The 27,391-nt window shown below is 37.6% G+C and overlaps 1 protein-coding gene across 4 annotated transcripts in view; it reads right to left on the bottom strand.

Annotated features, from left to right (window-relative positions):
- adck1 (aarF domain containing kinase 1) overlaps positions 1 to 27,391 on the bottom strand; it is a 109,993-nt gene that overhangs the window by 40,581 nt on the left and 42,021 nt on the right. For all 4 annotated transcript variants that reach the window (XM_032500146.1, XM_032500145.1, XM_032500148.1 and 1 more), the window contains one exon: positions 15,640 to 15,843. In XM_032500146.1, coding sequence (XP_032356037.1) covers positions 15,640 to 15,843 — 204 coding nt within the window. The remainder of the gene's footprint in view (positions 1 to 15,639; positions 15,844 to 27,391) is intronic.

Here is a 27,391-nt window from a genome sequence, read left to right as displayed (position 1 = left end):
CTGTAGCTTAGCTCCAAGATGGCTGGCATCTTGGAGCACGCTGGCTCGCTTTGGTTTGCTTCGTGTAGAGAGTCCAACCACGGGTTGAAAACATGCAGAACTAGCAAGCTTGTAGTCCACAGCTCGGCAAAAATGCTTCCGAGGACGCTAAATGACGATTTTTCATCTGAGGCTTTTATACAGACCCACAATACAGAGAAATCTCGGCTGAGGGGGACGTGAGGAAGGCATGGTCACTTGAAAATACTACCAGGTTTCTACTGATATAAAGCTTAATGTTAATCTGTGAAGTGTCCCTTAAACCATAAGGATTCATGCTCAAAAAGCTAAGTTTACAAAATTTGCCAAATTTTATGATATGTGACAAACTAAGAAAAACAGTTCTTTAAAACTGACTTCTTACAGACAGCTTTTGCTTTAGCTTGTCACCAGTGCTATTAGCCAATCTAGCATGCTGTGCTTGTGTAAAACATAATGATAGTGGATTAGTGGACTGCACAGAGCAGATTAAAATATTGCTTTCTATGTGTCTACATGGTTACACTTGTTAAAGTAAAGTTCTGGTAAGATATTTTTGTTTTTTCTTTCCCAAATCACATCACATGTGTACAATTCACTACAATACGTCATGAAATAAGTTTAGACACAGACAACATTATACTTCAAGCACCACAAGTCTCACTACATGAAACCAAGAACCTTTTCAAATTATTCTCTAAAGAAATTGACTTGGGACCGTGCCTTGGCTATGCTTTCACCCAATATAGTCCTAAATCAATATCTGCCTAGTCTTCATGTGCAAAGCTATTTGCACTCGTGACTACGCAGGCCACAATAACTAATTAGGTTGTTGTTTTTTGTTGATACACTTTACTCGCAACATGCTAACCAGCAACATAGGTTTCCATTCACTACGCTAAGCTAACTAACGGCGGCGCTGCCGGTGTTGCCCCGGACTAAAACAATGCATGCAGTGAGACAAAAATGCGTTGGCCCACCTATCTACAACTAGGGGAGACCGCAATGAGCCCTATTTCAACAAACGGTGGCGTGTTCCTTTAAACATACTGACTATGGATCTAACGATACACTAAACTCATAATTTGATACAATTCACGATTTTGAGTTAAGTACACGATTTTCTCACAATTTCTTTAACAAAATGAGCTGCAAACAAATGACTGAAAAAAAAATTAATTCAAATAAGTTGCAAAACAACAGATACTCTTGTCCTCTTATCAAAAGGGACAATGACAATGTGTTTTAACTTTAATAAAAATGTAGATTAAAGAATGGCTTGTTTAATGTTAAGGACATACAGTATGTTCAACTTTAAAACTTATAACAACAACTGATGTTGCTGTTTAATAGCAAAAGAAGAAACACTAGATGGCAGAAGGGTATTTTACAACAACATTGCAACACAAGCTTACAGAGCAGGACCTGAACGTACCAAGATGTCCCGTCTCTGATGTTTATCCAAAAGCAGCCGTCAGTGTCCACAATGTCTCACATTACAGCTAATCTACTTTGTGTCTTTAGCTGCAAACTGTTGGACTTCCCATTGTTGGAATCCTTTCCAGTGAAATACAGTCACACGTTAGACCGTAGCTGTCAGCATTTTAACCGTGTTCAATCCAACGTTACTGGCTAATAGTAAAAAAAAAAAAGCTAGCGTAAAATACCAGGCTATATAAAAATTACATTGCAATTAATTTTTTATCTCAACCTTTGTAATCTTAACACATTTAAATAGATTTTTAACTGATTGACAATGCACCGTTACATCCCTAATGCTGACCATTCTATAAAATCGATTCTTCGCAACTTTTTATAATGCTGGAAACAACTGTGTTAAATCCTCATCATCATCATCAGAAACATCACCCCATGCAGATTACTGACACCTATGTATGTATCAAATTGACTACCGGGATCAATATAACTTTATTTCATCAGTCCTCAAAAAGCTCAGACTATATATCACATTTAAATAGTATGGATTATAATATGATAATAAGGGAGCTGTGTTCAAGTGGTAGAGTAGTCATCCACCAATCAGAAGGTCTGTGGTTCTACATGTCGAAGTGTCCTTGGGCAAGACACTGAATCCTGAATTACTTCCGATGCTGCGCCATCGGTGTTGTAATGTGAGCAAATGTTTATCTGATGAGCAGGTGGCACCTTGTAAGGCAGCCTTTGCCACCAGTGTGTGAATGTATGTGGGAATGGTGCCTGTGCTATGTAAAGAGCTTAGAGTAGTCAGTGAGACTTGAAAAATGCTATGTAAATGCATTCCATTTACATTCATATTCACTCTAAACAATAATAACCATAGGAGTAAGTGTATCAATCACAAAGAAATATGTTGATGAGCTTCTTTTATGCTATACAGTATAACAGTAATTTAGTTAAAATGTGAACAAAACAAAGGAAATGGTATTTGACTTTGAAACCAACAAAACAAACCCATGACAGTGCTTATAGAGAGTAAAGCACCATGTTAGATAGTCAGAAAAGGACTTTGGATCGTATCATAACCTTAACTTACAGAGACAGGCTCAGGATTGATGCAGCTACTGTAAATATGCTCTTGCCTTTTGATACATCCTGCCCACCCACAAACCTCTATCACAGCACTGAGCATTAAGCATCCAGTGTGCCCTTCGAGCAGAGGTAGTCCCTCATTAGCCTCCACTCATCTCTGTGGACACACAGAACACACAGATGACACACACACACACACACACACACACACACACACACACACACACACACACACACACACACACACACACACACACACACACACATCAATTAGTGTGTAGGTTTGAAGGTTAAAGAGGCTTCCCCAGGGACCTGAAGTCATTAGAACAATCTTATTGTGTGCTCTGGAACCTCCACACCGCAATGAGGCTGCCCTGCCTCATGGATACAAACCTGTTAACTGACCAAGAAAAGACAGCCTGAAGCTTCTACTTAGGCCCACACATTGTATCGCCTTTATGTAGTAGTAAGTGTTATGTAGTATGTAGAAATTGAAAAATTCAAGGAGCACCAAGAGACTCTGATGTTTATGACCAAGTTCCGAATAGCTCCGTGATGCAGTATAATCCGCTGGTTACTGCCTGCTCTTGTTTTAAGATTATCTTGGCAAGATCTCCCCTTTTTTGGAGGGATTGGTTGGAAAAGGGAATTGTCACACTGGGGGATATGAATCTCTGTGACATATTGAAATCCTTTCATGATGTGGTACAGGAATGTTTGGATCTAGTTTTTCAGCCCCAAAGGCACCAGAATGTTTAGATAAGGTGTTGTTGAAATATGGAAAAGGTCATGAGGCTTTTGGGTATTACTCTATGCATATGTAGAACCGGGGGGATGGAGCCTGGACAGCCCTCAAAAAGACATGGGAAAGAGATCTGAGTACTACACTAAATGATGAGGAATGGGACAGAATTTGTAGGAATATTAAAACTATATCACACAATGTGGGGTTGCGCCTCATTTACTTCAAGCTTATGCAGCCCCTTTATTTGAGTCCATCCAGAGTCTAGCTTCAGATTAAAAGACACCAAATTGTTGGGAAAAAAAAGCTTTAGTTAGACTAGTAATCAAAGTGAGTAATATTGTGGTATTTTTCCCCTTTGGGGCCTTATTCTGTCTTGGCTTCATTCTCCCTCATCTACTGCATTGTAGTATTCAACATGCTTTGCTTGTGTTCGATTTGGCTGGGAGAAAGACTTCTTTCATATTCATTCTTCAAACTGTACTGTGTGTGTGTGGGGGGGGGGGATTCCCCTGCTGTTTGTACCTAGTGAAACATAAAAAGAGGCTAATTTGAACACGATGTTGGCCCATCAGGTAGAGAGGCTAAAACATGAACCCTGTAGAAGATGCCACCAGATGATAAATTACGCAAGCAGCACAGGATCCTGTGTGGGAACAGCTGAGTTATTCATTATGCAAATATGCTAAATGGAATGAAATTGTCTGCACTCACCAGTGTCTACCTACTACAATGATGAGCATCCAGTGGGATCTGACATGCAAAGACTGCTTTCACGGGTTAAGGATACGTGTAATTTCTCAGTTGGGCCTGTCACTTTACGCAGCAGTGTGAAATCTGAGAAATCCCAGTGAAATTTAAACATGAACAATTTTGTTATATTTGGACAACTTCTAAATACTGTTAAAAGAGAAAGGTTGGCACTAATAGTCAAACCACTTTGTCATGTTTACTGTGTTTGTAGTCCTAGCTATGTCACCAGTGCCTGGCCTGTAGCCTCTGATTTAAACGCTTACCACTGCTTATGTTAATGTCAGCTGTGGAGTTAATAAACATGGTAATGTATGCGCATGGGCCCTGCTCCCAGAACGTAGACCCGAAGTGACATACGTTTCCTTTAATGAGTTATGGCACAAATAAAATGGCCCCTGAGGCCTCGCATTTGGATAGCAACACATCGGTGTCTGTGTCAGCAAGCAAGGTGGCCATTTTGGATGCTGGCAACTGGCCATAGCCCCAGCTGGTTGAAGACACATTACTCATCATAGCACAGAAGAGAATGCGTGAGATAGTTTGCTTTAGTGAAGAGTGGAAATCAAGGTTTACACTCTAACATCTCTTACTGTCCAACTGTCTTAATGTACAGCTCAGGGTGTGGTATTAAAGATGGACTCTTTAACCAGGCCAGAGGGAACCAGGCCTTTTTTGAAAAAGGTTTGTACTGGGGACAGACCTTTTCCTATTTGATCAGATTTGATCAAGAAGCCTCCTTGTTTACGAATATTCTTCTGTTTTGATTGATGCATAGTCGTGTCACATTCCCTGCTGTTTTTGGTTTCTCCCCTCTAACAGAAAACTGTTTTCATCCACTAATTACTCCCAATCAATTCCCTTTTGCCTTGTTTTGCCTTAGAACCCTGGTAAGATAGAGTCAGTGAAAGTCAACAAATCATGTGTATCATATGAAGTGATGATGTAGACTGCTGTGGAGATGTACATTAAGCACAATGTACAATGAGAGATTTAGTATAGGTTAACCCATCCCATTATCCCCCACTCTAATATACTTTTATTTTTTGCCTTGCCTTAATTAGTCTGTGTTGGAACAATAACTTACTCAAAAGTTAAGTTTACTGCTTTTAATGTTTAATGTTTGTACTGTGCTACCTCAGTTTTTCTGCTGAAGTTTTTGGGGGGACAGATTATGCTGAAACAGCTAGAAAAAGTTGTCAACAGTAGCGTTACTTAAGTTAATACAGCATGTAGTTTCTTGTACAGTTTGCTTTATTTGCAATTGTTTCTTAAAAGCATCATATGTCTTACAATTACATTTCAGGACATAGAGTCCTTTCTCTCACAAAAAGAGTCTTTGGATCAGAATAAAATCTGCTTTACTCTTGTGAATAGTGCTGGGCAGTATACCGTCTTAACCGGTATACAGGTTTGAATTCCCATATTACAGTACATGAATTGTCATATATCGTTACACAGGTCAATGGCCATGAAGAGTGCTTCAGCCGAGGTGAGTTGAGAGTGAATTGAGAAGGGGTACCCTGTTAACTGCGTTCCTTTCTCACTTATGGTTGAAACTTAAAGGTGAAATATGTAATATATTTAGTGTATGAAATCCAAAAATGACCACAAATATGTCATCAGATATTAAGGAAACATGCTAAGTTGAAATACTATCTTTTCTGACAAGAATGCTAAAGCCAGCAATTTTTGTTCCGTCACAGAACGTTGTTCTGACAGAACGTCTATTTGTGTTTTGGCCTGTGTGTGTCGTTATCAACTGCCCCTTTTGACAGCCTGGCCGGGTTGCCAGATATACCCGTAAAAGCGCTAACCCAGCGCGCTACAGCCATGGAAGCAGAAAACAAACCAAAGTAATCAACGGTGATTCCAGCCGACCTAAAAAAACCATGGCATGTTTCAAAACAGTTGCATGACCAGAGACGTTATAAAATGAATAAATATGGAGATGTATTTAAAAGATGGAGACAGCTTAGAGCCCCGATTTTTAATTTCCTCGTGAACAGGTTCAGGCTAATTTATCATGGCTACTACGGGCATGTTCAGTCATTTCAACATGTGTGTACTCACATTACTCACAAAAACAATTGAGTCACAGCCAGTGAAGTGAATCCGACTGGTCCTGGCTAACACCGTCATGCTAACATGTGATAATTGCTAACGTTATCATTGGACCAACAAACTGAGTAATTTTAAGCTAAGAAAAAGTGGCTTTACATCAGTTAGACAGGACTGGGGGTTTGCTGTGTTTTAGTGGGAGTTGCCGTAATTTTAAGCAGAGAGGGTAGAGAGGCCTGCGAGGTCATGATGTTTTAGTGTTTGTTGCAGTAATTTTAAGACGAGATAGGGTGGATGTCAGTCGGGTACAGAACTCCGCATGAAATGGTCAGCATCTAATGTACTTTAGCCACTGTTGCAAGGTGTGTTAATGCTACTCTGTCACACTCAGACTACATTGTGCAAGTGTGCTAACTTATAACACTAATAACCTCTGCTGGTTAAATTTAGACTTTAAACAGTCCCTCCAGGAATTTTCAATGACTTGCAATTATGTCCAATCATGCAACTTTAGTGCAAATTTGACCAATAACCAGAGCTTCCCGCGATTTTCACCAATGACAGAAGTGCCAGACTTTTGCTATCCGACGCAGAAAGCAACTGACCAAGTGGGAGTGAAATGTTGACGCAAGTCGCCAAATTAATTTTCTTGTTTCTGGTATCAAGATGAGACGTGTGAGACCCAAACAAAATCCACATGGAAAAACTGTGCTGAACAATTCAGCCCAGCTAACCTGTAAACATTTTAACATCACAGTATGGTGGTAACAATTTGTCTCTCTAAAGTCGCTGAAAGCTGCGGTTTCAATCCTCTCTGCAGTGGACGGGGCTGCTGCTCAGTTCTCCCCGCAACTGAAACACACAGACACACACACAGACACAGACACACACACACACACACACACACACACACACACACACACACACACACACAGTAGAAGTAGGAGATGAGACAGCAATTAGACGATGACTACACTGGTTGTCGTGTGATTGTGTCCCAGACCAGGATGGGAAATTCACTTTTCACAGTGTAAACATTAACCAGCCACTGACAGGTATGTTCCAATTTGATTCATCCAATTGTTAATTATTATTTTGTGTCATAACTCCACAAGCCATTTTCATATTTTACCAGTATTTGCAGAATCATGAGCCTTTTTGGTAAGGTTACTCAGAACACTCAGCCCAGGGTCTAGTTTTATTCTCAGTGAAACAAGTTTCCTTCTATTTTTAAGGAATTATATAAAACAACATTGTAACTTTTTTTGCAATCTTTTTCAGCTAGTTCATTGGAACAAAACTACAGAAGACATAGCAACTTTTATTGTAATGTTTTACAAAAGCTGCGGCAAATTTGGGCATTTTAGGCGACAAACTAAAACAAAAAGGCAGCTAAAATCATGGAGGGCCAGTTAGCCTGTTTGGAAGTGAATACCTCTGCTAAAGTGTTAAATATGTTACCGATATTAATAACAAGACAGCACCAGCACCATTAAAAGCTGACTGTAGCAATTTAAACATGCAACATTATTGATGAAAAAAAAGAAAAACTCATCGCCTTTTACCTTTCTTCTATTTGTATAGTGTGCTGATATTTAGCCTGCACTGAAGACAACAGAACATTTTTTTTTTTAAATCTCCTGGACTCAAAGCATGTTGGAATTGAAACTGAACAATCATGATCTGACCATGTTATAATCGGTATTTACTTCCATAATTGTTGGATACAGAATGGCTTGATGACATGTTAAGACTTAATAACACATAGGCAGCTGCGTCGAGGACTGAGCCTCTGCATATGGGTGCATGCTCTACCAGGTGAGCTACAGAGGCGCCTGCTTATGTATAATTTAAGCAGGATAATCCAATTTGACCCATGTGGTTACAAAGCATAACACCATCAGCAGATGTTTTTTATGGCTCAATCTCAGTTTGGTTATGCACCTACTGCCTGAATTTCCATGTGCATTCATGCCACCCTGCCTTGAAAAAATCCCAAGTACCCATGATGCACTTTTGTTTTGTGACAGCACCAACTGCATGTAATATTTGGCCAGGAAACAGATTATATTTGGTAAAACGACATATTGCACAAGCTGGCCTTTCAGCAGTATCACTCTCTCTGCTCTCCAAATACATGCACAGTGTGAATGCATATGTCACAAATGGTGCTGAAAACAGCACAGCCCAACTCACTACTTGACAATATCCAACATGAGATGCATACACATGTTAAAAAAGAAGCCAAACGGAAATTATGCTAAAGCCGCTCCCTTGACTCCAGAGCTGCCTGGCAGTGCTCATCAGTGTCACTTCTTCTCCTGCCACTCCATGATGGAGGAGGGCTGATTCATTCTGCTGCCCTCTTTGTAGACAGAGGGGCTATATTACCATCTTTTCAAGGATAATGACATCCCCCACAGATACAGGAAGAAATCAAACTAAATGCACACCTTAATAAAAAAAAAAATGAATAAGAAAGAAAAAAAGTCTTTGAATTTCAGAGGAGCCATTTGAGTTGACTGTGCAAGTGCTCTATATATATGGTTATATAGTAGATATAAAAAAATAATATAGATATATATATAAACACACCCACTGCACACACAGTATTATATATTAATATAATATATATATATATATCTATACACACACACACACACAAACATACTGTAAAAACATATACACACACACACCACATATATAACATAATATATGAATATTATATACACACATATTATATAATATATACACACATACATATTATATATATATATTATATATATATTATATATTACACAAACATAGATATATACACACGCACATTATATATATATACATATTATATATATATATATATACCGTACTATATATAATATACATATATTCTATATAAATATATATCATTATATATATATAATATATATAACATATACCTATAAATATATAAAATAATATTACAAAACCAACATCGCTTAGAGCACCTTTAAGTATGAAAATGTGCCCTATCAGAAATCAGGTATTGAGAATCTGAACCTAAGAAAAACTGAGAATTCAACACACACACACACACACACACACACACGCAACACTGGGAAGTATGCCGTCAAGGGAGAAAAACCAACGTACTATATCTGAGAATAAAAGTACAATGCCATGCTTCAAGCAGCCTCTAAAAGGCTGTCGTAACGACTAGTTTGAAAGCAAACTCCATGCTTTTTACTAAAAGCAGCATTATGAGCTGCATTAGGAGTATGGCTTGGTTATGAAATGGGGACAGAATGTCAAACATATTGACTCCTGCTCTATTTGCCCCCTTTCCTGCTTGCTTCGAAGGGACCAGCACATGCACTTACTAGGGTTTAATGTTTTTCCCAAAAATTAGATGAATTAGATCCCAGGAAAAGATTTCCTGTGAATCCCGGGAAATGGTAATGTATCAATATCATTTAAATATGCATTCCCAAATCCCAAACTGACATTTTTTACATTATTTGTATAATTAGATGGGCAAAAGAACACAGTTTATGTCCATCATCAACACAGTTTACAATGATCAATTCTGCTGCATGATCAAGTGAGCTGCGTCCGTGACATCTGCTGCACCGGTAATTATGAAATGCCAAGTGGATTGTCTGGGACTTGTCTTCTGAAAATCTGGGCAACCCTTATAAAACCAATATTTTCCAAAACTCCATCATACAAACTAATGAAATGTGCTAAAGTAAACCATTGAATGATTCCTCAACCATTCTATTAAACCAACAATCACTCAAAGTAAACAAAATATTTCTTTATTAGGGCAGGGCAGGAATATTTCTCTTCTAAACACATACAAGTTCAACTAAATGGAAGAAAAGGACCCACAGAAATGTACAACTGTGCACTGCAAAAAGACAGGGCCATAGGCCGATGTAAAACTGAATTGAAAAAAAAAAGCCTAAAACACTGCATTGGATTGAACTCGTGACAACTTAGACTACATATTGCTTTTAGTTTACAATGCATTCTCACCCTGCCCTTTCTATTTCTTCTGGAAGTGTGCTTGCAATAAGCAGAGAGCGTTGATAGAGTGCGCTTAAACAGTTTTGGATTTTCGTGACGAGTTGGCAGCAGATAAAAAAACGCTCTCTCCTCCTCCACGGATGTAGACTACTGCTGCGTAATGAATTTAGTAAGCCTTTATTACCGTAGCTACACTACAGCACCATCGCCTGCATCAACGTTACCGTATGACAACAATAGACGCACACACCTTGCATTTTTTATTTCCTTTTATTTCCTGTTTCCCGTCATAACATTTTCCGGGAATCGGGAAATAGTCTTCATCAGATTTCCTGGGAATTCCATTTCCCGGGATTAAACCCTAGCGCTTACCTTCAGAGAGCAAACTGTGGCCCGCCATAAACTAAAATCCAAATCAAACAATCACACTATAAACCCAAAGAAATACAGAGAGAACCAAATTCAATAAAAAAACTAAAAAGGAAGCATTCATTTAACATTAAAGGATATGTTTTGTCTAGGCTATGCATGAATCAGATGTGAGTGCTTGGGCATTCACTTTGAGTATTCAACTGACAAAGACCCAACAGAATTTAATTAGTCTTTTTGTTGCAAATCTCTATGAGCACCTTAACCTCAACACATAATAAAACACTGAACATGAATATTTTGCCGTTTCCAAAATGTGTTGTCTAATAGCTAGGACAGGTTTTCTTTTCTTGTTACATGAGATTCTTAGTTTAGAAAGTAGAAGTTTAATTCCACTGTATGGAAAAATTAAGTTCAGGTTTACGTTGCCTCAGACAATGGCTAGATTTGATTTTTTTCCAACTTTCTGACAGATAACTAGTTAAATATAATTTCATGGGCTTGAGTCTCATCTAACAGTAAGGGGGGCAATAAACATAAAAATGTCTGTTTTGGAAGGGGTATCCCCTTCCAAAACAGACATATGCTGTATTATTTGTATCAAATAATACAGCCACAATTATAGAGGATATTGTAGAGGATATGTGTACACAGACGAAAGCCTTAATACTATCATTAGAGTAGCATGTACCGTTGGAGTACGTTTTCTGTGGCACTCTTACTCTGACATGCCTACCATGTAGAACAATAAATGCCATATCTAAAATAAAAATCTCATGTTAACCCCCAATAGTGGCAAAGAGAGATTAATTTAGACAGACAATGTTTAGGACCCAATTTTAACAATCTAAGCGTGCCGTGATGCGCATGGCGCCAGTCCGTCTACGGAGTGTCCAAATCCACTTTTGCTAGTTTGACGGCAGAAAAAAGGGTCTGTGTGCAGGGCAGCAACTTTTTGGCCTGGAATGAGCAAAGGTATATTTGGAGAAGAAAGGGCACCGAATTTAATGAAAAGAACCTCTGTCTAACTGTTAAGCATGGGGGGGATCAATCATGCTTTGGGGTTGTATTACAGCCAGTGGCACAGGGAACATTTCACGAGTAGAAGGAAAAATGGATTCAATAAAATTTCAGCAAATTTTGGACGCTAACTTGATGCCAACTGGAAGACTTTTGGAACAAAGTATGAGCGAAGATACCTCAAACAAAAATCGAAAGACTCTTGGCTGGCTACAAGAAGCGTTTACAAGCTGTGATACTTTCCAAAGGGGGGGGTATAAGGTATTAACTCTGAAGGGTATCCAAACTTTTGCAGACGCAATTTTTTTGTTTTGCGTTATTTTAAAAAGTGTAAATGATGGCAATGAAATCTAACTTTTTGTGACATATAATATAAATGTCTAATCTGTCATTTGGAGATTTTTCCATCTTTTCTCGGCTTCTTTATGCACAAAAATAAAAAAATTTACCTGAGTTGCCCAAACTTTTGAACCCCACTGTATGTAAGTCTAAGCACCGCCGGCTGCTGCTAGAGACCAATCTTATTTCTCCAGGTTGAAAGACAGCTCGTTTTGATAAATAATAGTTAGTAGCTCATTGTTAACCTTACTACGTTAGGAAAGATAAGTCAAATGTGATTTAATGTCATTTCGCTATAGAGTAATTGATCCCAGAAGTTTGAATCTGTGAATATCTTTCCTACTTTGCTCAAGTTTATTAAGATTATGAATCCGTGCGCATGGTTTAGTTTTTTTTTCTCAGCTAACCCCAGGGGGGCTCCGCAAAAAAAGCAACTAGCTGGCTGGTGGATAATCATTTGAGATTGTGTGGGGTATGTGTGAGTGTTGAGAACTGTAAGTCCCATGTCTGTGTTTGTACTGTTGCTTGATTTAATAAAGCATCAAAAGAGAGAATTTGTCTCCGTCTGTTTTTTAACAGACACACCTTGGGCCAAGTTGGAAACCAGAATCAGCTTTAAAGTCCTAATCTAGTCCTCACTAACAAGTTTCAAGTAATTTCACTTGAGTTAACATTATTGTTTGAGGCATCAATTCCTGATTCAATCTAATTGGCAATACAGTAGGCTACTGTATGTTGCATTTGATGCACCACTACAAGACAACTCAACAGATTCCTAATCATCCTTTTCCTTATCTGAGAGAGATGTTTGAGATAGACTATGCATCAAGAATGACTCCTGGCCAATGTGCTGCTTAATTCTAAATATATACAAATGTAGGGAACTTCTTAATTAATGTCAGTTTAGTCATTCATATTTTATCTTTTATTTTCTTTCCAGAAGCCATATCTGAGCCCACACACATACATGTAGATTCCTTTAAATGTTAAGGGGAAGATTGAAAAAGAGGAACTGGATCTGTCAATTCTTGCAGAATCCCAACTGAATTCATATCTTGCTGCTCAGTCAGAATCTTATTAACCTGGAGTCCCAGTCTCTGTCACAAAAATCATATATATGATGTTGTAGGCCTATTGGCAGATATCCATTTAAAATGTAGCCAATGGCCTATAAAGAGCCTTTTTCCATGTCCACTGAAGTTTCTCAGCTTGCACTCTAAACATTTTGTTGTCATTTTTGGTTGTCATTCACAAGGCTTTTACTTTTATACTTTAAGTAAATATCCGAGCCTGTACTTTGTTACTTTTACTTGAGTAAAGAAGTTAAATCAGTACTTCAACTTTTACCAGAGTATTTTTAACACAAGTATCTGTGCGTCTACTTGAGTACGGGAAGTGAGTGCGTTTGCGATCTCTGCTAATTCACTGTTAAAATAACAATGGAAGGGAACTTCCAGTGACACCATGGGTGTGCTTGCAACATTGTAGGTTAGCTCCGCTGGACTAAATTAAAGATAAGAGTGAAAACTACAATATTTTGACGCTGAAATGTAAAAGATAGATTCATGAAACATGAGTTCCTCCGCTGGTCAAAGCGGACAGGAAAAACCTGACCTTTCACAGGTCAATACCAAAAGGACTTAAAAAACACTGAAAAGAAAATCAATACAGACACAACCCCACTAAACTGCCCCTTAGCCGTGTGGAACACACTACTTCGGACATAAAGAACCAGTTTGTTTCAACCAAACCTGTGGTAAGTTTATATAAATGACGGGCCTATAAGAATACCATAAGCATTTCTAATGTATATACATAAATATTGTGTATTGTTTTTACGCAAGGTAATATGTTAGAGAGTCCAGAAGCAGGATATGCTGAAGTACATGAGTGGGATACACTCACCTGGACCTTTTTTACATGTTAGTGTAATATTGGTCACCTCACACTGTGTGCTTTTTCCCCACGGAGAAGGTAGGTCACACCTCTCTGCCCCAATACCACCCTGGACCTGGTGTAGCCACAGTCCACTCGCTGCGTCAGGTTGATAAGGTGGAAGTTCAGTTCTGTGTTATATACAGTGTTCTTTGTTTTTTGTTTTTCCTGACACATGTTAGAGGCATTGTTTTGTTAATTTATTAGATTCACTCTGATAACAACGTGTAAACAAGTAAGGAACAATATAGTAAGATTATACAAAGTCAATGGCTGAGCTGAATTTCATAACATAATATTAAGAGGAATTAATAATCTGATCAAAACGAAAATTATTTTGGGACAATTAAAGAGATTACACTGCTCTGTTGCTTTAATACAGGAAACACGCCTGTCTGAGATATGCATTTGTAATTGAAGCGATAGTGGGTGGATCAGGTTTATAGTGCCTCATATGGGAGGAAAAAGAAGAGAGGGGTTGCAATGCTATTTAATAAATCAGTGCATTTAAAGAATGAGAAAATCTTTCAAGATAAAGGCCACTATGTTATGGCACAATTGGGAGAATAAAGATAACCATACTTGATGTGTAAGCCCCAAATGAAGATTACCCACACTTTATCAAAAAAGTTGTACATAAAAGTAGGGGTATTATACTAGTGGGAGGCGATCTTAACTGCACTCTGGATTCAAAATTGGACGGTTACCTGCAATAAGAAAACCTCAATCTAAAATGTACAAGGGGTTATCAGGCATGATGAAGGAACTAGGCCTTTTAAAGGTTTGGTGACAGCTCCACCCAAATGAGAGAGATTTCACTTTTATGTCTCAAGTACTTGGGAGTTATTCGAGGATAGACTTCTTTTGCATATCAAAAACTGAACTATATAGAATCACAGAAATTACAATTGAGCCAGTTACTATCTCAGATCACGGCCCTGTGACCATGAACATTAATTCAGGAGCAGACAACCGCTTTAGACTCTGGAGACTTAATGTCTCACTACTAACAGACACAAAGATCAGGCATAAAATACAGGGAGCTCTAACTGAGTATTTCACTGTAAATGACGGTGGTAGTGTCTCCCCCTCAGTTGTATGGGTTGCCAGTAAGGCCACGATGAGAGGAAAGATTATTTATACACGATCTAAAATAAAGAAACATAGGCTTGCCAAATAATATAACAAACAATATAGAAATATTGGATACACCACACACTTTTACTGGGATTGTCCGGCAATGTTTTGGGATAATGTTAAAAAGGAAATTTATACTATTTTGGAGGTAGACGTCAATGTTGTTTTTGTTGGGAGCCATACCCAAAGACCTATATATTGCAGATCAGTGATATATCATAACTATTCTATTTATTCTTTTTCACACACTTATTTCTATTTTGCATCATATTTACTTATTCTCTTCACTCTTTTTTTTAATCTTATTATAGCCTATATGGCCTGTCAATGGTTTATTACTTTTATTTATCTGTCAGGAAATGTTAGGTAAAATGATTAAAATGTTTAAATCAAAAGTTTGAATAAATGAAATGCTATTGACTTTAGACCAGGTTTTTGTTGGTCAATGGCACGATCACTTCCTGCTGCCATAGCAATGGTTCACCTGAACACACCTCCCTGTAAGACCAGCATGCCCGTGCTATTTAAACGACGTGGGCGCTGGACAGGAAATTGACATCTGCGTCGGTCTTAAACTAGCAAAGACGCTTGCGCCGAGCTTTGCGCTGCACTGCGCCGGGTGCAATATAGGGCCCTTAGAGTCAAAGATTATCTAGAATTTGTTTAGTGCTCACCTGAAAAACAGAATCTGACCAGTTACCATTATATTAGAGACTGAGTATATTGGGACTTACCTCCTTGCTGAGTTCTTCTCTAATGACCTGCTTGACCTCCTCCATGCTGCTTTGAGGAGCGCGGCTGTGGAGCACCTTCAGTGTGGATGTGTACTCCTGAGGCAGCAAGTAGTCTAGGGCACCAAGATGCTGGCCCACCTTGATAAAAGTACCCCGGTTGGCACAACACAAGTCTCGAAGACGTTCCGCAGACCTCAGATGCACCTACAGGTGATGGGACAAAGAAAAAAGTCAGAAACAGGATACAAAGTCTCAAGGAGAGCAGGGAAGACTATGGAGTTCATTAAAATAGTGCACTAATCAGAGCTTATGGCATTCTGACATGAAATATCTGATACGCAATTTTAACATTTTGACCTGAGGATGGATCGTTCAAAAAGTTTTATTGCAATAAGTCCACTGAGACAGCCCTGTAAATAAAACTGGCAGTAATGTTTTTTTGTACAACCAGCTTTATGTGTCTTTCAACCACAGACTGATTTAAAGCAGGAGATAGTGTGTTGTTCTAATAAGAACAGTGAAAAGTTGGAGGGAAAAGATCTGACAACTTTAAGAGCTTGGGAAGGCTGGAAACAATGTATTCCCATATTATAATACAGCACATCTAAAATTATAAAAAAATTGCAGACATGAAATTACAAGTCATTCTCACGGCAGTTCGTGAAATAGTCACAATTATATAATCTATTGGTTTGTGTACCCGGACATGATTTTCCCGTTTTTTTTAGTGACATTCGGCACATTTTTTAAAGTAATGTATATCAATTGGAAGCATCTTTGGTGTTCAGAGCAAATTCTTTCTGCCGTCGGGCTGCAGCAGAGAAGCTTATTGCTTTGCTAATATTGGTATTTTTAGTACTATAACTGCTGTTTTAATCAACATTTATGTTGTTCTAAAACTATAATGCTACATTAATCAACAATTATTTACAAGATGTTAAGGTCAATTTCTTTATTTTAATAATGCTTTATTTTTATTTTCTTTCATTACCGATGAAGTATGGACAGAATTCAGTAGAGTAGGACCGGAGCGCATTTAATCCCACAAGGTCATTCATTTCATAGAATCGGACAACAATCAGGCAGCACTTTACCACCAGTAGACAGGATTCACAGAAAGTGGATGAAAATGTATATAGTAACTGTGTTAGTATTTATAATTTTTACTGCTTTAAACTGTATATGGTTCAAGGTTCATCCAATGTCATTTTACAACACAGTGTTGCAGAATAAAATGCAGTTGTAGTCTCTTTATGCTACAGAAGAAAAAATAGATAAAAACAGTAGTGATTACCTGTAGTGAATTTTCTGAGTGTACATAACCAGAAATGTCGAAAGCAGCAACAAACACAATTGGTAAATTCTTTCGACATATAATACGGCCTGGTTCTTAACATAACAAATTCTACATCAGAGACACATTGACCATTAACTTTGATTAAGTTTGGAGTCATGTGATCAGCTCGACTGAGATGGTGGCTTAAGGTATTGCTTCTGGCCCAATATTGTCAAATAGTTGTGTTATATGCTTCCAACTCCAATATTCTATCACTTTGTGCTTGATAATCATTTAAAGCAGAAGGGCAAACAAGAACAAAACCCAACGCGGCGATACGGATGGCACTGCAGAAGCACTACTGGAGAAACAGAAAAGCTACCTCGAACCACGTTTTTTTCTCAGATTCAGTCACAGATTCAACAGATTGGGATCGACAATGACAAGAAGTTTACTGTTATACATGCCCAGCTAGCATCTCTGACTGCAAACCTTGGCTCTATCAGATCTGATGTAAACATTATAAAATCTACTGTGGAAAGCAACTCAAGTAGTCTTGATAGCCATGGCCACAAGCTAGCAGATATGTAAGACAGAAACCGAAGATGCAATATCTGCATTGGGCTGAAAAAGGGGCTAGAAGGTGCTAATGCTATTCATAGCTTTCATCTCTGCCAAGGATGCAAAAGACTACGTAAACCGGGCTGCGCCCTGTCCTTATGTGGCCGCGGAGACTGCCAGCACCTCAGATACTGTCACGGAGAGCACCTTGGAAGAAGATCAGGATTAAAACAGCGGCCTAATGAACTTGGTTTGTCTTAGTCTCTTGACGTGTCCTAGTTTTATTTTAATGCATTGTTTTCTGATATGATTTCAGAGACTGTTTTTGAATGACATATCTGTCTTGTTTAATATAGCCTGCGCTCCATAGGTTAGTCAGGACACTACTAGTTAAGAGTCTCCTTTCTATTGTGCCTGCTATTTTGTGCTTTTTGTTTCTGTTTTTGTAGACAATGAATGTTTTTATTTTAAACTCAATTTAGTGGAATCAGTTGTTCCTTTTCACTGCCCCATGTTAAATCTTGATCACAGACCTATTTTGAGTGTTAGCCTTCTGACTATGTTCCCCGCTCTACTCTCGCTTTTCATTTAGTGTCACTGTCTCATCTGTTTTTGATCTGTGTCTTACATGACTTAACTTAGGATTTAACAAAGTGAAATGGAGTAGCATGTTGCTTTGTCACATCTACTTTCATTTAGAACACAGCTTTTTTGATAATAGATACATAAATAATAATAAATAGATAATAAAATCTTACATTTTCAGTCTGGACCTGTGGTGGTCTGAATGCAGCTCATAAACAAGCCAGCACCCTAGCCTTACTTAAAAAGACAAATGTTGACATTGCATTATTAAAGGACACGCATTTGCTACAGACTGATATCGGCTGCTTAGCTAACAGATTCTATCATACACTTGCATCCTCCTCAGCAAGCTGAAAAAAACAAAAGAGTAGCCAGTATTATCACAAGAACAATACAGTCAGGCAATACAGGCAGAATTGTGATTTCTATAATAGAGTGTAGTTTTAGGAAAATTGCACTTGTGTCAGCTATGCACCTAATTTATTCAATGGCAATTTCTATAGTGCGCTCACCAATCAAATGCTGGAGTTGACGTACTGTTCTTTTGTTGTTGGTGCGTACTCGAATGCTGTGTGGGACCCAAATATTGATCAGTCAAATGCAAAGATACTTTGGGTTCAGGCTCAAGCCACAAATGCTTTTAAATCATGAGCAGCTTGGGTCTTATAGATATTTGGCGTGCAGTTAATCCCACCTGTAAGAATTGTTCCTTTTTCCAGAATATGTATTTATTTTTGCATCCCCTCAATTATTCCATTCAATTGATAAAGAAGTGTACTTCCAATGGCATTGTCAGACCATAAAGAGGTCCTCTGTGTCACCACCCTAGACCGACTGTCTCAATGTGCCGCTAGATGGGGCTTTAATACTCCCTACTGAAAAATGAATCCTACATCACTCAGTTTATAGCAGAGTTTCAGATAAACAACATTTTGAAACAGAAGTCTGAATTTCTAATTCACAGAGTAAGACAGCACTATTACTTTCAGGGTGCTAGACCTAGTCACCTTCTCACTATGAGATTAAAAAATATTCCTACTGTTGGAAATTTTGTATGTAAAGAATGACGCAAATTCATTACATTTCTCTGAAGCATGGAGCTCAGAAGGTATTGGTGTAAAAGAATTAACCAGTTTATCAATTGTGCTAAACAGAAACCAATTATTTAAATTTGTGACAATCATAGATATCATAATTAACCTGCAATTTGATTTTACACCCGTAACACTTTATAGTAACCATTACTTAATAGTTATTTAATAGTTATTTTACAATAACATGATAATTAATAATGTTTACTAATTATTTGTAATGCTATAATATAGGTAATTTTTATTTTATTTTTGCACACGTTTTATTATATTGAGTATTCCTTACTGATTACTAAATTATTTGTAAACCTTTAAGAAATCATTTGTAAAGCATTATCAAATATTAAAGGGATGGCTATTATAAAGTTATTAAGAAACTGATTTTACAAAAACGTGCTACTTTGTAAAGCATCTATAAGCATAATTTAACTAGCTATTATCAGATCATAATCAAATCATCTCTTTTATACCAAAAACTTCATACCAAATTTGTTACTTTAAGCTTTGTAAACCATGTATTAATCATAAGTAAAAAAAAATGGTGATTGATGGACGCTAACTCACCCTTGAGCTTAGAGATAAACGAGGAGGTAACCATACTTTGAAGTATGCCTCAGTTTCTCCAGGGAGGACACCAGTGAGGAGGTAAGCGTCCAGGAATAGTGAGAACTAAAACACCAAAAGTTGTGATCGAGCCAAATCACGCAAATTCAACCAATCACCGTGACTTTAGCTTTACTCGCAATTTTTATTTATTTATTTATTAATTCAGGACAATGCACATTAATGAACATGTACAGCACTACATGTAAAAATGCCAGATTGTATTCCATCTTTAGTCCATTAGGCAGGTTGAAGTTACAATAAAAAAGACAAAAGATATACAATAGCAACATTTAGTATATAAAACAACAAGAAGAAAAAAGAAAAAGAAAGAAGAACAGGACAATTTATTAGTAGATGTTAAAATGGAGACAAAATTCATTAGTGTGCTCTATTGGGCTAAGTCAGTACAGCGTACAGATAGGAGGTGGTTAAACGTTTGGTAAACTAAAAGCCACAGCTTTGCTTGGCTCTTAAAAGGTGGCCAAAGTTGGACTCTCCCTTATAGTTGGGGAAAGTATGTTCCATAATGGAGTACCTTTAATAGATAATGCATGTCTAAAGGAAGTTTTTCCTAAAAGGAACCGCACAATCCCCATTTACAACAGCTCTGGTGAGCCGAGTCTGTCTGTATTTCATAAACTCTAGCAGAGGAGGTGGCGCCAGGCAATGTAGTACTTTATAAATTAAGCACATTGCGGAAAATTTACAATAATTATAAAAACTCAATAAGTTATTTTTCTCTAAGATATTGCAATGATGATAAGAGAGAGGTTTTTATCTAGAGTCTTGAATGCCTTCTATCAAAAGCTCTTGGGATGTAAAGATTATTATTATTATTACATTACACTTAGGAATTCAATGATTTGTTTAGGAACCCATTTTTCAATAATTTTCAAAGTTATAGGTAGAATGCTAATTGTTCTATAGTTATTCATGAAAGATTTGTCGCAAACTTTAAATACTGAGATGACTGAGGCTAATTTCTATGCCTTAGGAACAATTACATTTTTTAAAGATAAATTAACCAAGTGCATGAGTGGGGGCGCTTAAGCCTCCCTATGTGATTTTTTTGAAGCTAGTGTCAAGCTCATAAATATCGTTGGCTTTAGAATTGTTCAAAGGCGTAATGATATCACTGACTTCTGGTACGGTAATTTTTTAGACATAATTTGGGATGAGCATTGTCAGGTAGGTAGGGAATTAAGTAAGGTATAAAGTATGAACCTGCTGATCAGAACACTCGTATGATGTGAACCGTTTCACCAAATCTACTATTGATTTAATAAAGAAGGAATTAAGCTCTTGTGCCAGAACAACAGGGTCTCTCATGAGCAGATTGTTCATTTTTAATTCTAAGCCTTTAATGTCCTGCTTAGGTTGTTGCCCTGTCAATTTATTTTCTGCAATATTATTTTTTAGAGAGTTGGACTTCTTTCTACCATGGCGCCCCCTCATGGAGAAAGAGAGGATAACCTCTTTGACCTCTTTCGTATGTCATGCAGGCATTATTTTATTTATGGATAACTGCTGCCGTGTGGTTTGTAAAAAAAGGAGAAAAAAAAATTAAAAACAGCGTTGGGTATCCAACTAGAAGATGAAAATGCTTTTTTTTAACCAATCACCGGGACTTTTTTGCAAATTTGACCAATAACCAAAGTTTCCGGCTACATCCAATCCCAGAAGTCCCATGTGCCAGTCTTGTATCAGTATGTGACTCTGAGAGCAAATGACCAAGCGGGAGTGAGAACGGGTTGACATCACACAAATGTGGCCAAATTAATTTCCGTATTTCTAACAAGACGTGTGTGACTCAAACATTTCACGTTCACCAACAAAACGTACAGCGAAAGACGGTGTATAACATGTCAAACCGTCCTGCTAACCTGTTTACATTTTAACATGAGTGTACGCTGTAACGTGTTTTCACTCTGATGTCACTAAAGCGGCTTCTGTTTCAATCCTGTCGGGTTTCTGCAGCGGGCGGGGGTGCTGAGTTCCCCCCTAGTCTGACATATGTGCACACACAAACACACACGGTGGGTGCAGGAAAAACTGGAGAAGAGATGACAGTATGACCTAAATTGAGGACAGCTACGCTCGTTATCGTAAGTGCAATTATAAGTTAAAGTCCAATAAGACCTTTATCAAACTGTATGAATGGTGTGTCCCAGCCCCGGACCGGAAACTAACTAACTATGTAAAGATTTACAAGCCACTGACACATATGTAATAATAGATTTTTTTTTTTTTCTTAAATCCACCAGTCATCATCATATTATACTTATATTTGCGGCATCCTGAGCCTTTTTGGTAAGCTTACAAGGAAAAACCATATGAATTTTATTTTCCCTGTTTTGTTATAAATAAGCTGTTAAAAGTTTGAATTTAATTTGCCTCAAATCTTATTGAGTTCTCTATTTAGGGTACTATCACCTTAAGACTCTGGCAACCATTGTTGTGTGAGCTGTACTTAGGAAGTAAATGAACGCTACAAACAGTTCAATGATTTATGGTTGCAGTGTAGCTAGCCAACTACAGCTACATTTGCCTACATGTATGCCTAGAGTAGCATCGTTGGTATATATTCATACACTGTTTTAAATGATTACATAGGTTCATAGATCCTTAGTTGGATCTCAGTGTTGTTTTGTGTTAAGTGTATATTAGAAATCTCCACAATTGCTAACGTATTAGTGCTATGACTAATGTTGTGTGGTTGCCAGGTAACTATAAGTCACAGAACAGGATACACTCGTATGAATGAAAGTAATATTGTTTACAAGTAAAATTGTCTTTGTACAGCATGATCACTATCAGTTTAATAGTCATGAATTTTATTTTATGAGGTTAGAAAGTAAATATATTAATTGATGAAATTGCATTCTGAACACTACTAAATAGTATGTTAAAAGCTAGCATAGAATCGATTATTTTGTTTTTGTATGTTAGTTTCACACTTTCCTTGTAACATCATTACACCTGTGGACGTGGGAACAACTGTCTTCAGAGTTGTGATGTGAGTTTAGCTGGCTGTCAGTGTATAGAGAAATACCAAAGACAGCACAGTCCCCAAAACCAGTTACCTATTTATGTTTAAAGAACTATACAAAAAACATCACAACTTTATTTTCTTTTTAAGATTATTTTTGGGGGCTTTTTCCCTTTATTATAGTGGATAGACTGGAAAGGGGCGAGAGATGGGGGAGGATACGCAGCAAAAGGCAGCAGGTCTGATTTGAACCCTGCGCCGCTGCAAGACTCAGCCAACATGGGGTGAACGCTCTGAGAACTAGAGGCCGGCTCAAACATTTGACATTTGGCATTTTGGGCCGCAACAATCTTAAAAAAAAGCCCGCAAAATGCTGGAGGGACTGAAAAGTCCATGAAAGTGCTAAAAGCTTAATGTTAACATCCTCAATGCAAAAGCCTATGATATTGTGAAAACAGCTACTTCATATTACCTCATTATTATCAAATAATTACCTCATTAACATCATAAAACTATTGTAATGCAAATATTGCAATAATAAAACCATTTAAGGTTGTCATACTGTTACCAAAACATAACTAACATTACTTAGTAGTTTTGCATTGTTGCCATCTTTAAATGTGTTTCCCCATTATTACCCTTTTTTTGGTCCCTTATTACTCTGTTGCATACATTTCAGTCTAATATTACCCAAATATTACTTCTTTATTATCAAGCTATTACCCCACTATTACCATGTTATTACAGTGCTGTACATGTAAGGTATGTAGTGCTACCCTTTTTTTTACTGACTACTTAGTTCATGCTCGCAGCATACAAAGATATTTTAGACTATAGTGTTCATTTCCAACTTTGTGACAAGAGTTAGTGTTAGTTTGTCCCTTTTTTTTAATTTCTATTCCTTACAGTCTCCTCAATGCTCTTGGTCTACTGGGTCACAACGTTATTGAAATTAAGATGAAAAAAAAACAGAGACAGAAAAATTAAAATTGGGTTTAAAATATTCAAAGTTGAAGTAAAGTATAACTACAATAAATAGATAAAATAACTAAAAATGTGCATTAAGAACAGAGGTACAAAATCAAATGACAGAGTGTTTTGATTAAAGGCCCTGGATGGTGTGCATGCGTGGGGTATGTGGCCCCGTCCCGTCTGTCCCATTACAACCAGCTGGAAGTGATAATGCTTATAGAGAGCTCATCTCCTGAGACCAGTACAAATGAAAAGCCGTGAAATTAGCTCCCTTTAACCTCTGTAACCACACACACACACACACACATTCCCACTGGACCATTTGACATGAGTGTCATCTGGGCTATGATGACAAAGCAATGGCAGAAACAAGTCGCCAGAGATTACCAGATGAGCCTTGGTGCTTGAAGATGCAGTAAGAAGCCTTTTTATGTAAAGTATCATGATCACCATCAGAGCCCACTCATGTTTGACCATATGGAACAGTAATGGTAAAAGCTTAACACATAATTGGTAACCGTTAATGTGGTTCATCAAACAAGAATGCACAGTTATTATGTATCCAAATTAGATTTTTGGGTTCAACCTTGAATTCCTATCCCACTTTATTAGTAAAACATACTTTATATAAAATTTAAATTATTAATCTATCTATCTATCTATATATAAAACTGTATTTATAGATTCATAATTTTTTAAACAACATAAACAACATACAACTTGCAACATGAACACATCCTCCCCTCCTATTATATACACACCCAAATGCTGAGATGTTAACTAATGGTAACGTTTCACGACCATTTAGTTTACAAAGATCCACCCGACAGGGGTGCCCCTTGTCCCCAATGTTATTCCTACTAGCAATTGAACCCCTAGTCATGGCCGTGCGAGTACATACAGGACATTACAATTGGTGAGGAATAGATCATTGTATTTCAGTCTGTATATTATTCTTCTTGACAAATTTAAAATATAGTATTCCCAATCTGATGACAATAATCAATAACTTTGGTGAGTTTTCAGGATATAAATTTAGCAATCTTAAATCAGTTTTAATATTTATTAATAAGAACTAAAGGCGTAGCCCTAGCGTCAATATATATGACTAGTGAAGGTTTTAAATACTTGGGTGTTAAGATTACTCCCAAACTCAGTGACGTAATGTCAGAAAATTATAACCCCCTGATAAACAGAAATATTGGCTTGCTGGTCCAACTTACCTATATCTTTGATTGGTCGAATAAATATATTAAAAATGACCATTCTGCCCAAATTCCTTTATTATTTGCAAACACTCCCACTGCCACTACCAAACATTTGTATGAGAGAATTAACAAGTTATTTGCTCAATTTATCTGGAACAATAAAAAGACTAGAGTCCGCCTCAAACTAATATAACTAAGATAACTAACTAATATAACTAAGAGGGGGAAGGCCTTCAACGTCCTAATCTCAGATAGTATTATATGGCCGCCCAACTGACTATAGCCTCAAATCATTTCTCATCAACACAACCCCCAGCCTGGGACAGCATTGAGCAAGGGTCTAGCCCAGATTTACCAATGAACTTTTATCTTTATTCTTCAGATATTAGGAACTTAACAAAAGGTTCAAAAAATCCTTTTCTTAAAATACAATTTCAGATAATATTACAGGACAAACCATCCCCGCAGAACTAAGAGTAATTCTCCTGGGTGACACATCAATGATGACAGTAAAAAAAAAAACTAACTCAAATGTATTAAAATTGCCCTTATTATGGCCAACAAATGTATAGCTATGCATTGGAATGATGTATCACCAACTACATTTGCTAGATGGACGAATGAACTGGCATCATGTACAGTGGCTTGAGAAAGTTTACACACCCGGGCTAAATTTTTTTTTTAAATTTCAAAACAATTAGGAAAATCCAACCTTATATCATCACATAACCTTCCCCATACATAGAGATTGGCATGGTTTTATTTCAGTTAGACTAATAGCTGGTTTGATTTGCATTGAGAGATGATTTTATGGAAAGTTCCCCATGCCTATTTCTATGTATGGTGAATGGTATGTGATGATGTGGGGTTATTTTAATTCCAAAATGCCAAGGGAAGTTTATCAGGATGCAAAGTATCCTGGATCCATGAAATAACTGGCCTTTAAAATTAAAAATGTGCCTGCCTCTAAGGGAATTTAACATAGGGGTGTGTATATTTATGCCCCCTGTATTTTAAAGGAAGAACATTTATTTATTTTCAATACATTATTCATTCACAAAGAAAAAAGGTTGGATTTTCCTAAATGTTTTTAATTAAGGCATTAAGATCAATTTCCAAAAGATGCATTTTTATTCCTCTTTTTAATCAACTTTAGCCTGGGTGTGTAAACTTTCTCAAGCCACTCTATACCACGTGAAAAGATTATGTAAACCTGGAGTTTCAAAAGATCTGGGGTGGTTTCCTAGTATATGTGGACATGATGCCCACAATACAGTAATCCTTTCATAGTTACACAATGCCATGAGATGGTTAAACATGCTTATACAACATTTGGTGCTGTTTCTAGCTTTATTTTTATTTATTTTAAATTTCTTTTCTACCTCTCACTGCTAGGTAATTTCTTCTCTGCAACAGTTTTGGTCTAGGCTAATTTCGTTTTTCCTTGTATGTTTTATGATATACTTACTATTTTTGAGTAAATACTACCAAGTCTTTTTTGACTTGCACCACACTCTGTAAGAATGTATGGTCGGACCTGTAGGGGTGGATTGAGTGGGAGGGAGGGATGGGCTGATTCTGGTACCTGCTTGATACATTGTTGTACAATATTCCTTCACACAGCTCTAGGGTTGTTATGTAAAAAATATAATTTTAGTTTGGCATGCTGCACACAAGCTGTCTGAATTTACTCCTATTTTGGATAACAAACAGTTTGCACCTGGTAAGAAAGACGGAGGTTTTAGAACATGACATATAAAGGGTATCCATAAAGTGATGGATGTATGTATGTAGATGGGGTTTTGTTTTCCTTCGATCAATAATGTCAGCGATACCAGGGGCCTGTTGCACAAAACTAGGATAAGGGATTAAGCCGGGATATTCAAGTTATCCTGGATGAATTTAGCTTTGACTTGGTTGCACGAAACCAGATTGAATTAAGCCCAGCCAAGTAACCATGGAGATTTATTCTTTGTGGCTAGCCTGGTCCAGATCAGGCTAACAGCCAGGCTAAGATTAATCCTGGAGTCTCATGTGTCAAATCAGCTGCTCCAAAATAAACGTGTTTAACAGTTTGTTGTCTTCTGCATGTGTTCTGCTTTATTATTATTAACATGCAGTAGCCTACTTGTCACTATTCACTATTCGTGAGTTTGATTTAAACCCTACTATAGTTGTTTAGATGGTTAGGAATAGTTGCACTGGCACCCTGATGTGGAGTGGGACTTTTCCCGGTGGGACGGTACGGTTTCAAGGCTGCCTGGCGTGCGGCCGCTGCCTAGTGGCCGCTGCCTGCCGGCAGACCTGCGGGTCACATCAGTGTCCACTCTCTCTGCAAAAGTAAAGATGAGCAGCGCAGCGTCAGTGGTCTCAGCTTCAGGTTTATACAGGACGCGCCCCAAAGATTAAGAGTGACAATATTAATGTAGCGAAATTCCCAGATGATAATAATGGCAGACTGGTC

Source organism: Etheostoma spectabile, chromosome 20 (assembly GCF_008692095.1).
Source record: "Etheostoma spectabile isolate EspeVRDwgs_2016 chromosome 20, UIUC_Espe_1.0, whole genome shotgun sequence".
NCBI classification, from domain to species: Eukaryota; Metazoa; Chordata; class Actinopteri; order Perciformes; family Percidae; genus Etheostoma; species Etheostoma spectabile.
Note: the sequence above shows the minus strand (reverse complement) of the source record. Positions and strands in the feature narration are given on the sequence as shown.